A 16,139-nucleotide genomic window follows, 5' to 3' on the forward strand; every position below is an offset into this window, starting at 1 on the left:
CCTTTTGATAAATGGGTTTTCTAACTGGAGTGAAGTAACTCCCCATGGTCTTGAGATGTGTTTTGATACTCATGGCTCACTATTTCTTTTACACACACTTGAAGATTGACTCTACATCTTCTTTTAAGAAACATCTATTTAATTCTATCTCCCATTTAATCGCATTTTTATGTCACTAAGCTGAATTCCTGGCATATTTTGAATGTCAACCACATCAGATATATAATTTTCAAATATTTTTCCCTTTCCATGTGGTCATTTGTTGTTCTTGTTGTTGTTTTGTGTTTTTGTTTTTGTTTTTGTTTTTTGTTTTTCTATTCAGAAGTCTCCTAATTTTATAAAATCCTATCTGACTACTTTTGGGCTTATTTCTGTATTAGTCAGAGGTTTACTGCTCTGAGCAGACACCAGGACCAAGACAACCATGGCTTACAGGTTTGGAGGTTCAGTCCATTATCATTTAAGGCAGGAGCATGGTACCATCCAGGCAAATGTGGGGCTAGAGGGTCTGAGGGTTCTATATCCCCATCCAGAGGCAGACAGAAGAAGATGGCTTCCAGGCAGTTAGGACAAGGGTCTTAAAGCCCATGCCCACAATGACACACTTCCTCCAACAAGGCCGCACCTCCAAATAATGCCACTCCCTGGGCCAAGCATATTTAAACCACCACAGTTACCAATGATGTGGGAATCTTATTTTTAAATCCCTTGATAATTCCAACTCCCCCAAACACTTTTCCTACCCTTTCTTCTGAGAGTTTCAGACTTCTCCTGCAAACTTTATATGTTTTCAGTTTATTTTCTGTGCAGTAAGAGAACTAGCTTCAATTTCCTGCACATGCACATCCAGTCTTTGCAGTATGACATATTGAAAAGACTGTTCTTTCCCAGTGAGTGTTCCTAGGCCACATGGCTGTCACAGGTGGTGTTTTTTTCTAGTCTCTCAAGATTCTCTTCCATTGGCCTATGTATTTGCTATGTCAATGCCATGACATTGTGTTGTAAAATTATAAAAAATAAAATGCTGTCTTTTACCCCGCTAGGTCTGGCACTGTAGTGCCTCAAAATATCTTCTGGATATCTTGCCAGAAGTACACATTCCAATTCTGTGGCAGCCCAGACTAGCCATCCCACACTCCCTTACACTTAAATCTGCACATGAAAGAACACACAACACAATAATCTTTGATCCAATTGATGAGATATAATTGCCCACCTAAACATACAAAGCCCAGTACCATCCATTCCTTAAGAACATTAATAACAACCTGTAAATACACAGAGCGGAATCTTAACGTCACCTGCCATGTTGTCTACTGGCTACTCTGTCTCTCCCCCTCTTCTGTTCCTGTCTCCTTGTCTCCTCCTCTTCCTTCAAACTCTTCTCCCGCCCATTCTTCCTTCTCATCCAATGACAGGCCTCCTTCTATCCTGTTCCTGCCCTCACCTGTACTTTACAATTTAAATAGGGAGAAGTTTCTGGTGAAGTCACTTGAGTCCTGAGTACTCACTAGGCAGCCTTGGGGCAGTGGAGTTAGGATCAAAACTAATAACTCCAGGGCAAACCACAACAACATTTCTACCAATGTAGCTTTGTGTTACATCACAAAATCAGGTAGTATGTCTGCAATGCTTTTCTTTCTCAATAGTGTTCTAGCTGTGTAATTGTTCGGGTTTCCATATGAATTTTAGATGCTTTTCTTATTGTATGAAAATCGGATAGTTATTTTGACTTGAATCACACTTCAATCATTTTATAGAGTCCTTTAATATGTGCAAATGGCATGTCTAGTTTTTATGTCCGCCCTGATTGTGTTTATCCATTTTACACTTCTCTTGTAGAAAGTTTTTCCTGCTAGTTAGTTTATTCTATTTCTTTTTTATTCTTATAGGTATCCTAAATGAGAATGCTTTGTTTCCTTTTTGGAATAATTTTCTGTTGGATTGTAGAAAGTCTACTGATGTCTACACATTGCTTTTATGTCCTATAATTTTGTCAGATTCATTTATTAGTTCTAGCAGCTATGGGGTAGTCTGCAGGGCTTTCTATATGTATGACCATACTATATGCAAGTGATGAAAAGTTGAATTTCATTGAAAATTGTAGAAAATATCAGGTGTGATAACATGTCTATAACCCCAGAAGTCAGGAGTGTGAGGCAGGGGCATAGTAAGTTTAAGGCTAACCTTGACTACAGAATGAATTTGAGTTCAGGTTCATCTATGTATCGAAGAACTTTCTCAATAAGTAGAGATGGATAGTAAGTAGATAGATGATGCCCTTTATTTCTTTGCCATGCCTTATTGCTCTTAAACTCCTAGTTTGTATATTGGGGTGAAAGTGGACAATCTTGTTTCAGATCCTAGAGAGCTTTCAAATTTCCTCATTTGTGATGATTATGCTAGCTATGGGATTATTATGTATTGATGTAATTATGTTAGAAATACATCCCTCTCATGCTAACTTGTTCATAGTTTTTAATCATGAAAGAATATTCAGGTATATCACCCAAAGTGATTGGATCTATAGAGGTGATAACATGCTTTTGTAATTTATTATTGGAAGGGGATATATGACATGAACTGTATATGGGTTGGTTTGTGGACAATTTTGTGGAGTTTGTTCTCTTTTTACAACATGACATGTGTTCCAGGAATCAAATTCAGAACACCAGGCTTAAACAATACCCTTACCTGCTAAGATATCTCACTAGACCAATAATACGTTTGTTTGGTGTTTTTCCCCCTCTTGTTGTTGCTGCTGCTGCTGCTGCTGCTGGCTTTCATCCTGTTGGCCTATCATAATCGTGCTTTTTCATCTGCATATTTTGACTCTTGCTAATTTAGGTGAATTCCAGTTGATTGGAATAATTTATCTTTTCCATGTATTGTATTTGGTTTGCTAAGTTTTGCACTAAGCATATTTCCACATTTTCATCAGGCATATTTATCTATAATTTGCTGATTTTGCTGTTTCCTTGTGGGGGTATCATGATAATAGTGGCTTCATAGAATAAATTTGGAAGAGTTTCTTCCTTTTCAATTTGGATGCTTTTAGACATTTTGATATAAACTTTAACTCTTCTATAGATGCTTGGGAGAATTCAACAATGACATCACTGGCCATGAGCTTTTCTTTGATGAAAGACTCTTCTTCATCAGCTCATTATTATTAGCTTTTATTAACCAATTCAGATGTCTATTTATTATTCTGTACTGGCTAGGCACGTGCATCAATGAACTCACTCATTTCTTCTAGGTCATCTAGTTATTTGCATTTGTTGCTGCTGGGAAACAAACTTGGCTGCCTTACAAGAGCAGTATGAGCTCAGAAGCACTGAGCCATCTCTCCAGACCCTGATTTTTAACTTTTAAAGATTTGTAGAGGTTGAAGTTGTACTTACCACATGATCTGTTCTGGAAAAAAAATCCGGCAACTGACTCCTCATTGTCAGCACTTGCTCTTGGTCTTGCTCCATTGTCCTTATTAAATTTAGTTCAATCCCCTCGAGGACAGGTCTAAGGACTAGAGTCATATAGAATTAGACTCTTGTTGTGTATCTGTCACATGCATTTATGGCTGTGGGAAAGCTATTCACTCCTCCTAAATTGTGTTTTTCAAACTTATATAGAATTTGCCAAACTTTGATACTCATTGAGATAATATGGGTAAGCATCATTCCTGGTCAATAACACGCACAACACGCATTGCGTAAGTTTGTTTATGTATCAGCCAAGCTCAGTTTAGAGTTCAGTGCAGAGCACTCAGCATTTATTTATGGTTGCTTTGTTCCACTTCCCACCCTGCCTCTGGGCATTTACTTCTTTGTATCGTTGTCTCTCTACTTTCTTTGTTATTTATTTATTTTCGTGTTTATTTTTGTATTTTAATTTTTAATGGGATATTTCATGCATTTACATTTCAAATGTTATCTCCCACCCGGCATCCCCCCTCATCCTGCTTCTGTGAAGATGCTCCCACTCCTACCCATCCATTCCCACCTCACTGCCCTGGCATTCCCCTACACTGAGGAAACAAGCCTTCACAGAACCAAGGGCTTCCCTTCCTATTAATGCCAGACAGTGCCATTCTCTGCTACATATGCAGCTGGAGTCATGGTTCCCTCCATGTGTACTCACTCATTGGTTGGTGGTTTAGTCCCTGGGAGCTCTGGGGGGGGGGAAGGGGTGTCTGGTTCATTGATATTGTTGTTCTTCCTATGGGGTTGCAAACCCCTTCAGCTCCTTCAGTCCTTTCTCTAATTCCTCCATGGGGTTCTCATGTTCAGTCCAGTGGTTAACTAGAAGCATCCTCATCTGTATCAATAAGGCTCTGGCAGAGCCTTTCAGGAGACATCCATATTAGGTTCCTGTCAGGAAGCACTTCTTAACATCAGCAATAGTGACTGTGTTTGGTGGCTGCATATGGGATGGATTCCCAGGTGGGGAAGTCTCTGGATGACCTTTTCTTCAGTCCCTGCTCCACTCTTTGTCCCTGTCTTTCCTCCTGTGAGTATTTTGTCCCACCCTTCTAAGAAGAACTGAAGCTTCTATATTTTGATCTTTTTTCTTCTTGAGCTTCATGTGGTCTGTGAATTTTATCTTGGGTATTCCAAGCTTTTGGGTTAATAGCCATTTATCAGTGAGTGCATACCATGTGTGCTCTTTTGTGACTGGGCTATCTCACTACTTTCTTTTTAACTTGCCATTTACACTGAACCTTTTCTCTTTTAACTTCCTCTGCTTTACTCAATTGTTATTTTGTTTCTTAAAAATAAAAGCTTCGGACTCAGAGAAGCAGAGCAACCTTTCACACATCATTCAGTGAACGGGTGCCAGAGCTAAATCTCAGTATTATTATTATTATTGGGCAATTAAAAAGAATGATGATTTTGATTATATGCAATCGTTTCTCTGCTGTGTGGATGGTAGTGGTGCTTTGTTTGGGCCTGCCTGACTTCAAACTTGCTATACAAATCAGGCATCTGATTTGTGGCAATCCTCCTGCCTCTGCCTCCCAGGTGCAGGGATCATAGATATACTTTATCAAATGTAGCTTCATAACTTTTTCAAGGTCGGTCAGAAAAACCCAGGCCTAGATACTTGCCCAGCTGAGTAGAGCATTGAAGTATTACAACCAATGTTCTGTTTGGTAAGCCATATGTTCATATTAACATAGTGTGTAGCATTTGTCAAGCTGGTATAGTCATTGAAATGACATATAGAAGCAGCATATCTGTTTTTCCCACAGCCACAACATGCAATGACGTCTTCTTTTTTCAACAAACAAAAATGGCTCAATTATCACAAAGGTGCAAAGATTCTTGCAGGGACCTATATGCCTCTTACCATGTGACCAACATGCCCTCTCCAGGATCAAGTTGATAGCTTGTGCACAGTGATGTGTCCCTCTTTAAATGAGCCTTCTGCAATGCTATACTACACTCTCCTTTAGGTCAGGATGAAGGGGTAATTCTTTGTCCTTGGGTAATGCATAGTGAATGCTATAGGAATGGAGTAAAACTGAGACCCCCATGCTGCTTCCCCCTGCATTTGGGAAGGAACAGGGCCTATGAGATAGACATGGCCTCTTCCTTCATGTATTTTTGTAGCTGACTATATGAACATACTGGCTACTTCATGTCATTTTTCCCATGTATGGACAGAGATAGTATTGATAAACGGAGAATAAAAGCATGCAGTCTATCAGATGAGATGTGCTCTGTAGTTGAATTACTTTTTCCTGAAGGAATCCAGGTCTTCACACATAGAACACTGAATAGGTGTCAGCGTTCTTTTTAAAACATAAATTCACAATGTGGCTGCATGCCGCCACGATTACTAAATCACAATGGGGACAGTCACACAGTTACAGTTTGGTGAGTGGAGTAATTGCTAGGACTGTGTAGTAATTAGCACACAATGAAGAACAGAACAGAATGAATTAGGTGACTTTTGCAATGGCCTGTTATAGCATTATGACCTACAGAATTGAGAAGCTTGAACTTAATTGAATGCCATTCTTCCCCTGCATTACCTTCTTTCTCTTCTTCCTACTCCTTCCCCGATCTTGTTACACTTTCTCTCTCCTCTCCCCCCTCTCCCTCCTAATTCTCTCCTCTTTCTCCTTTCCTCTGTTTTCTGTCTTTAATAGAAAAACTATATTCATTAAATCATGGTGATATATATACATATGCATATATATATGTACATATATATGTATATATATACATATATATGTATATATATATATATAGAGAGAGAGAGAGATCATAGACTAGTAAATGTTTTACTAAATGGTAATTCCTTTCAATTCCATAATACAAAACATTTTCAAACTCAGAATGGAATTAAGTTACGCCATGTAAGAATTTACTGGCTCTAGTTTACCAAAGAAAAGGTAAAAACCTACAGTGAATTATTGCAACGAAAATTAATGTGCATTATTCTTTTTCAGTTGCTGTTGTAATAGTCAGTTAGTAAAGGATTTCAGAAGGAATCTGTGACAGTTTTTATAGTGAATGGTTGTTTCTATTGCTCTTAAGAAATAAAATTGATCTTTCACCTCCCCTATAACTTATTACCCTAATAATATAAAATTCACCCTGGTGAAAGAAAAGCAAGATTTGACCAACGTACATGAGGATTCAATATTTTCTTGCACTGTGATGCGATAGGCTTTTAGACTTCAAAGGGTGTATTCAACATACTCGCACCCTTGCCTGATATTTCATCAGTGGAGATGCAGTACTTACAGTGAGGGTTTTGTTTCTGGGAACGTGTTAAAGGATCGAGAGAGGAAAACCTGGTTGCTTGTTTCAGATACGACTTAGGACAAACTTACTGTTCTGAAACTCTTTGCTAGGTTCTAAGAGCTTCATTAGATAGTCTTCAAACGGGAGCCATCACCTTCACGATGATTCTGCTTAGGAGGTGCCCCAAAAGTTCAGGCAAACAGGAATTAGGTTCTTCTCACGTTATAAGAAGAATCTAGATCCATGTAGAAATGTTTTACCAATCTCTGTGCAGGCTATATTCCAAGGGAACATGCCCAAAAGATCCACGAATGAATCTTTTGAAAAGTTTTAGGGTAGTTAGGAGTATTACAAAGATAAGATTTCACCAGCCTTGTGGTTTCACACAGGACCAATACTGTTACTGCCCTTGCAGTCCTTGCCTGGATGGACAAACATTCTCTGCTCCTGTTCTCTATGACAGTTAGTGATGTTCTACGCCCATCTTTCAGATATTATTTGGTGACAAAATGTTCTCCACACACACGTGGCTCGAACAATTCATTGCTACCAAAGTGTGCAACCGGAAGTTATTCCGTCAGCTATGCAGCAACTTCCTGTTTTCTCTAAGTGGATTTGATCCCCAAAACTTAAACATGGTAGGTATAAGTAATCACTTCCTGAAAAACAAAGATTTTGTTGCAAAGGGGTTGAGAGTTTGGATTTTATGTAAGTCATATTAGATAGCTTATGTTTTGTCTTTTGAAAGACTCCACTCAGGGTTGAGAGTTGACTATCACTTATAAAAATGACTGGAGAAAATGGCTTGCCCACATAGCTTCGAATTCTTGCTGTGGCTAAAACTACACCAATAAAAAAATCTCATTATTTTCATTAGAATTATGATTATTTCAGACCTACTAAAGTGGACTCAGGGAATGATTTTAGAATCTACATTTTGTATTGATTTTTAAATAAATCTTCTACATTGTTGTGTTTATAAAAAGATACGGGAAGAAGAAATATGTTTTGGTGAATGTGTAGTCAGGTGTGGGGAAGGGGGTGCCTCCCAGGGCCCATGCTCAGGTATCCCTTCCCCCTGAGGGACCAGCCACACAACGGCATAGTATAGAATAGAGTTTATTCAGAGCATGGGGAGGAGTGTTGAAAGCATAGGAGAGAGAGAGAGAGAGAGAGAGAGAGAGAGAGAGAGAGAGAGAGAGAGAGAGAGAGAGAGAGGAGATTAGAGGCTGTCCATGAGCATGTGGAGAGGGGAGAGGGGAATGGGTAGAGAAAGGGAAGGGACAAAAGGACAGAGAGGGAACAAGAAGGCAAAAGAAAGTCAAGAGGGTGAGGACCCCATTTTATGGTGAGTCAAGCACACCTGGCAGTTGCCAGATAATGGTGGGGCAGCTTAGACAAAATGCTAACATACATCCATTAACAATTTGGAAATTCTTATCTTGTGAATCACCCCTCCAGTAAATGAAAGACATAAATTTGTCTTTCCATTAAGCTATAAACGTAGCATTAAGGGTACTGACTTGGATGGTTACTCTTCCTTTCTTCTAGCACTGGTCTCCTTTCCATTCAAATTATAAGTAGCTAACTTGAAGTACAAAGAAGGGAAAGTTCAGAACTTATTCTTCACATCCCAGCTAGACATGGACTATGTTTGAAACCAGAGGTATCACACAGTTGAAGATGGTCTCCATCTCAGAGTCTTTTGTCAAGAGCCTGCTCTCCCTCTATTGTGTAGATAGGAGGTTCTCTCTAAGTTGCTCAGGCTGGCCTTGAACTCACCATATAGCCCAGATGAGCCTTGAATTCATGATACTCCTGTATCAGACTCCTGAGTACTCGGGATTACAGAGCTGATGGTGAGATTCAAAGATTTTTATAAAAGGCTTGCTTTGTGCAAAGCAGGCCTGAACTGTTCTCAAGTCAATTCTCCAGTGAAACTGTGCTTGTTAATCATGGGGATGTAAGAATGTCACGAAGATGAAAATATGTCACATAGGCTAAGCTAAGCAAGTTGGTTCAAGGGTCTGATAAATATTAATAAAGCAATACCCTTGACTATAGAGGCCCTCTTTGGCCAAATTCTTTTTTGACTGTCAGCTAAGAACTAGATTATGGATATTATAACATCAGGAAGAAGAGAGAGACACATAACCAGCAGTGAAGCTTTTGTGGAACTTTGAAATAATAATGATTGCTAATAATACCAATGCTCTGAACTCAATTTATGATTTTGGCTTGTTTTCAGCAGTTTTGAATTAATCATAAATAGATATATTTTTAAAAACTGTTCAAATGTTTTGATATGTTGATAAAAAATAGTCCTTATATTTAAAAATTGACTCAAAGTGTGAAAGAAAATATTCTATCCAAAATAAATTTAACTACATTAAAGGACTTTCATCCTACATACATTCAAAGGCTTCACAGAATATTTGACACATTTTTTAAAATCTGGTAATGACTTAAAACATGTAGATCTGTGCCAAAACTTTTTGTGAGCAAAGCTTTCACTTCAATTTATTTTTTTCATATTTATTTATTTTTATTTTATGTATATGTTTGGTACTACGTGCATGCTGTGCTTACAGAGGTCAGAAGAAGGCATCAAGTCCCCTAGGACTGGCATTACACACACACACACACACACACACACACACACACACACACACACACACAGAGTTGTGAGCTGTCATTTGAGTGCTGGGGATTGAACCTATGTCCTCTGCAAGAGCAGTCAGTACTCTTAACCACTAAGCCATCTCTCCAACCCCTCAAAGTTTTATTTCAGTGTTCTTTTATATATACAAAGTAAAGAAGAGGCAAGAAGAGGCCCATTTAAGTTTTTACCACCTCGTCTGTGGGAGATGAGCACAAAGAGAAAAGTTGCACAGCCTTCTGCGTTCAACCAGTTAGATGCCCTCTGTGGGCTGAAGGACATCATTACCCAGGACAGAACAAGCCATGGAGGAAAGTTTGCTTAATGATGAGCTTTTTTGGTTACTATTTCCAGAGAGATACAGAATATGTTTTCCTAAAGATAATAAATGTAATTATAAACAGGAAGCTGAAGTGGTCTTCAAATGTCTATGCATGTGTTAAGAGTAGCCTTGAGATAAGAAATGCTTTCTTTACAGAGTCGCTTGGATGTTTATATGGCACAGAGTCCTGCAGGAACATCTGTTCAGAACATGTTGCACTGGGCCCAGGTACATCTCTCTCTCTCTCTCTCTCTCTCTCTCTCTCTCTCTCTCTCTCTCTCTCTCTCTCTCTCTCTCAGGGGCATACCCAAATATCTACAATCTCCTTGAGGTGCAGTTCCAGAGAGTTCCATGCAGGTTGTGCATGCACCTACCTAGCATGGTGTTGCTTCTAGAATCAACGCTCACTTCCTTTTATGATTACCTTTGCTCTCATCTATTCTTGTCTTCGGTGCCTGGGCTTAGAGGCTGATGACCACATATTCTGACTGAGTTCCTGTCCATAAGTTCCTCCCTTAGCCTGTTTGGAAAAGGCTTTTATTTCTTCTTCTGGGAAATCATTAGGTTTGACAACTTTATGTAAAACAATACAACCTATTCGAGAAAGGCCTGTTCGTCTTACCATTAGCACATGGGGCATTTCAGAGTGCAGAAAGAGTGATTTGTTCCGAACAAAGGAAACTCTAGGGAGGAATTAAAATAGATGAATGGTTTTTGGGTTTGCTCACAGTTACAATTTCACTTGATAAGCTTATTCAATATCAGGTAAGCTCAAGATAAATTTGGTTCAATTAATTGCATAACTTTCTGAGCCAAGATGTGCATAAGTTTATATTAATTCTTTGTCAGCAACTTTTATTCTTTATCAATAATTTCAGCCCCATCTTTTTAAAGAATTCAACGAAATTAGCATAATCCCATCAATCTGTGTACAAGAGGAAATTCGAGAGTAATTCACATTTTTAGCATACATACTAATATCTTATGACTCACTTTAAAGGAGAAAATGGGAATCAGTTACAGACAGTATATAAAACACTGGAGACTAGTGCAAAGTGTTTGGAGATAGACTTTGTGCTCCTATGAGTGAAGGCTGGTCTAAACATGGAACCTGATACTAGTGAGGACGTGGGTTCCTCCCAGGAAATGCAAATCCAAGTTCACAGTTCATGAGCACTTACTACATGGTCGCCTTCCTCTTTCTATATGATTTCCTGCATCTTGCTGGATACTTATGAAAATGTTTCCATTAAGGCAGTTACAGCCCATTCTGCAAATATTGCAGCCGATGCCTTTTGCATCTACAGAGACTCTTGCCTTTTGCAAAAATAAGGGATGACCGGGATACAGCATTTGCTTCAAATGTATCCAGACGGCTAAAGCAAGGGTGATGTTGCTCATCTGTCTATAGCACTGACTGAATATCTCTAATCCATCACTTACACTGAAAAATTTAAATTCTGGAGCAGGTTGAATTGGGGGTTTTCAGATTAGGCATGCTCAATTAATAAAATCCATGCAAATATACAAAATTTGAAAATGTGAACTTTTAAAACCTCTGAAGTCAAGAACACAGCTGGTCTCAAGCATTTCAAACAAAACATACTTGCTTTATAGTGAGTCAGTGAAAGACACTCTGTTGCACACTGCCAGGGACTGAGTGGCTTATACACATCTTCCTAGTTAATCTAACAGACCAGGCAGATGCTGCCGTCATTCACACTGCAGATGTTTGTCCTGCATATGAGATTGGGTCATCATTCAAGCCTGGGTATAAAACCATCTTATCAGACAATAGACTCCAGATTCTAAAAAGAACACTCTGTTTCCTCACACTGTATAAAATGCATGGAATTTGTTGGGATTTTTTTTTTGTTTTTTGAGACAGTTTTATAGCACACACATATAAAATATAATTATATATATACATATATCTATATATCTTCTATAACTACATATATTACATTTATAGCAATGTATGCATTTATAGTAATATACATATAAATATGTATATGCACATACATAAATAATATTATAGAAGTAAAAAAATAAAGTAAAAGGGTTAAAACTATAAGGGAGAGAAATTCTTCTGAAGATAATTAAGCCCTTCATATAAATCTGGATTTATCTGCCTCCTTATCTGGATACTTCCACTCAAATGTCTGAAATCTGAATACCAAGGTGTAAAGGTAGCTATTCCCACTGCTGCCAAAGCTTAGCTCATAGAGCTCGCTCACAGCACGACACATGGCCTGGTCCTGCTCAGAAGCGTCAAGCAGTCCACAGTTGCTGAATATTCTCCAATAGTGACAAAGACATTTAATAACAGGGGAGACATTCAAAACAGCATAAGGACACTTGCTGATAGACAGAAAAGTGGCAAGTTGTTTAATATCAGACATACTCATTTTTAGTGTTGGAAATTATGGACAAAATTCCTATTAATATATACAGATATAAATTCTTGAAATCCAATGTAGCATATATATATATATATATATATATATATATATATATATATATATATATATGGAATACAAGGTTCTGTAGGTTCCATGAAGCAGTACCCACCTTTATTGTTTGATTAATGTTCTAATGCGTGGGCATAATATCAACGTTCTCCGTGTATTTCTTTCTCACTAATTGTAAATGTGCATTGTCTTCTTATATCATTTTAATGTGGTTTTTTTTAATTTTTGTTTTATCTTAGGCTGTCAATTCCGGTCAACTCCAAGCTTTTGACTGGGGCAATCCTGACCAGAACATGATGCACTTCAACCAGGTAAATAGTAGCGAGAACAGCCTCATTCGAATATTTATGTGCTGCTTCCCATTTGTTTTGATGAGCAGCTCATGGCTGCTAGCACGTGGTGCTTCCCGGGTTTTACCCTGAGCTGAGTCATTGTTTCTAATCCTCGCATTAGTCACTTAAGGGGAACCTCATTGCCCTTGTTTTCCTAGAGGCTTAAGGAAGTACATTGCCAAATAACTAGACAATGGCCCATGGATTTCTGGATCTCAGATGTATTTCTCCATTTTCTTTTCACTGCTCATTTCTTTACAGGAAAACAAAACAAGTACTCTTAATACTTAATTAGCACTGTTTTAAAGACAGAATTTAGAAACATGGACCCCATTTCTAATAACGCTAGCATTGTTCTAACAGTTCCTCATGACGTCCTTCGTTACTTTTTAAAAACCCAATACATGGATTTTAAGATGAGTCAGTGATGAAAAAGCCATCCTTAAGGAGAACTGCCTCTACCACATGGATAATATAACATTAAAATATTTCTTGGCATCATCTATGAAAATGATGAATTTAGTGAGTATCTTACACTAAAAACTGTACATTCTCTCTTGGTTACTGTTAGTTTTTTCTAACTATGTTGAGCAACATAATCATTGTTCTGACTGCCTAATGGCAGTCAAAATTGCAAAAATAGCACAAATAGAGAAATTAATATTTTCAATGTTTTGAAAAAAATTGGCTGTTCTCTCAAACTGCTGTAGTGGAATCTACATGGGCTTGAGGGAGGAGCAGATATCAAACACATACCTGGCAGACGGTGATGTGTCTCTCTGTTAATGACTGCCTCCCTTGCTCCACCAAGTTCATGGTTTCTTTAGGAAGAGCATTTTAGATGCTGACCTCATCTTATGAGTTAGGAGTCTTAGATGAAAGTGGGGTCAGAGCTGTCAAGTTCATCTTTGTATTTACAAATGGAAGGAAAATCATGCATGCATGGTGAGCGAGATTCAGATATGGTTCCTTGCTTGGAACTTCTAAGGGAAACTCAAACAGAAGATGAACTCTGCATATTTAAAAGGCAGTAGCCTTAGTTACAACTACACTTAAGGACACCATAAATTATATTGGTTTAATTACCGACATAAATCACTGGGGATTCTACATTGCTAAGGAAGCGTGATGTCTAAATAATTTATGATTTCTCTCTCACTGTCAACTTAAATATAAACTAAGAAGTCCTAGAAAAAGTTAACCAGATACCACTTAAAGCCAAATTTTAATATTTATTTTTGATTTTCCTTCTTCTCCTCAATGCCTAAGTTCTTAGCAGAATAATAGTGTCACTGGAGTAATGGAATTCTTGCTTTAGGGACATTAGACCGAGTCTGATCCTGAAAGCTTACCTGTGTCTGTTGATGCTCACTTTGCCTTGGTTTTCCTCAGTCTTTGTTGAACTCTATTTTGGCAGCTAAGTATTTGTCCTTCATATGTTGCTACTAAGAAAATCACAATTAGAAAAACCAAATCTCAGACTTCTGCATATGAGAGAGACGTTTATTTCGAAATGTGCACACTCTCAGGTCAAGTTCTACCAGAAAGAGAAACCCCTGATTTTTCAGAGAAACGTTCTTCCTCAAGTATCTGCCCCAAAGTGCAAGTCGGGAGCGTAATGGTAGTTCTTTATTTTCATAATGCATTATCACAGTAACATGATTTCTTTGATTCCTGGCTATATCATGATGGCAGAGGCTCTCCTCTTCTGGATGCTTCTGTCAAGGTCCATTGCCTTATAACCGGCCTAAAAGCAAGCAAGACATACAAACAAATATTGCACTCTCTGAAAGAGTAAGAACATGTCTTTCTTATTGCTAGGAGTTATTCTAAGATACCTTTTCACAGCAGTGGAGAACTCACTATACAATGTTTCTGTGTTCATATGTCATTAACTGAATCCCAATTCAACAGATTAGAATCTGGAAAAAAAAATAGCTCACTATCTAATGTTGTTCTCCCTTTCCTGCCCGCTCTGCCTTCCTTTCTCTCCCACTTCCTTTAGCTTACCCCACCTGTGTATAACATCAGTAAGATGCGAGTCCCAACAGCAATGTGGAGTGGGGGACGCGATGTTGTGGCAGATGAGAAGGACACTAAGAACCTGCTCCCTAAAGTTGCCAACCTTATCTACTACAAGGAGATCCCACACTACAACCACATGGACTTTTACCTCGGACAGGACGCCCCCCAGGAAGTTTACCGAGACCTAATTACAATGATGGAAGAGTCTTTGCAAAATTAATGGCGCTCTATTTTTATAAGCAGGTGTGTGTCTTGTGGTAATAATAAGACAGACGCTCCAATGACACCTCAGTCATTCTCAACTTGTATTGTCTCTTCTTTTCTGTGAGGAAGAGAACCGGAGCGAGGGTTCTTTGTAGTCAACAGCATTTGCAAAGTTGACAGAGGCCATACCCCCTGGCTAGGTGATTCTATTTGGCAAAGGTGAAGGAATGCAATTACTTCCTTCATTAGAAAACACAGCATTACGTTTAAGAATTCTAAAGCAAGAGCTACTTTTTTTACAAACAGATGTAATGAGGATGTTCACATTGCAAGGAACAGCGAATGGTTTCTCAGATCTGAGAATGATCTCTGGCCAATAACCAGCAAAGATCACTTCAACCACTCTACCACTGTGCTTGAGTGCAGACCCCCATTATTTTGTACTCAAGCTTCCCACTGGGAAAGCAGCCTGGATTGCAACCTGTGAAACCCAGGGCAGAGTCCTCCATGTATAACATGCCTACATTCTTGAACTCCAAAACACTGGTATCATAAATATGCTTGATTTCAAATTGTCAACTTTATTCTAATCTGTTGTCATCAATAATAAGATGCCAAACCTTAAGATATAGCAAGTATATAATAAATGTAATACTTGATCCTATTAACTATATAGTGACATTAATACCACAATTGAAAGCATATAATCTTATAATTATGTAACACTGTATTACATGTAACAATGTATTTATTGCAGTATATTATATGTTGTTATTTAATTGGTTGAAAACTTGATATAACCTCATCTTGATTTCACCTAGTAACCTTTGATGTAATTCTCTTCCTTGACCATTCAGTTGTAGGTTATTAATGACTGAATTATTCAGCATGTATTTAGTTGAAAAGGTCTTTCTGCTTTTGTTTCTAGAAGAATTTATTTCCTTAGAATGGAATTTGCATTCCCATGTTTGAATTATGTCATTGTTTTTCAGTCTTCTTTTTACTTTTATTCTGCTTTCATGATTAAATCCCCACCAGTTTCCCCTCCCTCCACTCCTCCCAGTCTTTCCCCACTTCTCCTTTACCCCAGATCAACTCCTCCTTTGGGGTGTGTGTGTGTGTCTGTGTGTCTGTGTCTGTGTGTGTGTGTGTGTGTCTGTGTCTGTGTCTGTGTGTGTCTGTGTGTCTGTGTGTCTGTGTGTGTGTCTGTGTGTCTGTGTGTGTGTCTGTGTGTGTGTGTGTGTGTGTGAGAGAGAGAGAGAGAGAGAGAGAGAGAGAGAGAGAGAGAGAGAGACTTTTCTCCAGATATTCATCAAATATGACCTAACAAAATACAATTTAAGAATGAGCACCAACCCTCATAACATGACT

General features: G+C 38.4%; 1 protein-coding gene across 2 annotated transcripts in view; it reads left to right on the forward strand.

The window, feature by feature from the left end:
• Positions 1-15,817, forward strand: part of Lipk (lipase, family member K) — a 31,804-nt gene extending 15,987 nt beyond the window's left edge. The window contains exons 7-10 of one of the 2 annotated variants that reach the window (NM_001106374.1): positions 7,247-7,393; positions 9,893-9,964; positions 12,447-12,518; positions 14,545-15,554. In NM_001106374.1, coding sequence (NP_001099844.1) covers positions 7,247-7,393; positions 9,893-9,964; positions 12,447-12,518; positions 14,545-14,784 — 531 coding nt within the window. In that variant the 3' untranslated portion in view covers positions 14,785-15,554. Of the gene's footprint in view, positions 1-7,246; positions 7,394-9,892; positions 9,965-12,446; positions 12,519-14,544 lie in introns of both variants that reach the window. The other variant, NM_001437572.1, reaches the window with a different exon arrangement.
• Positions 15,818-16,139: the final 322 nt, after the last annotated feature.

The sequence above is a fragment of the Rattus norvegicus genome, chromosome 1, assembly GCF_021556685.1.
Source record: "Rattus norvegicus strain SHRSP/BbbUtx chromosome 1, alternate assembly SHRSP_T2T, whole genome shotgun sequence".
NCBI classification, from domain to species: domain Eukaryota; kingdom Metazoa; phylum Chordata; class Mammalia; order Rodentia; family Muridae; genus Rattus; species Rattus norvegicus.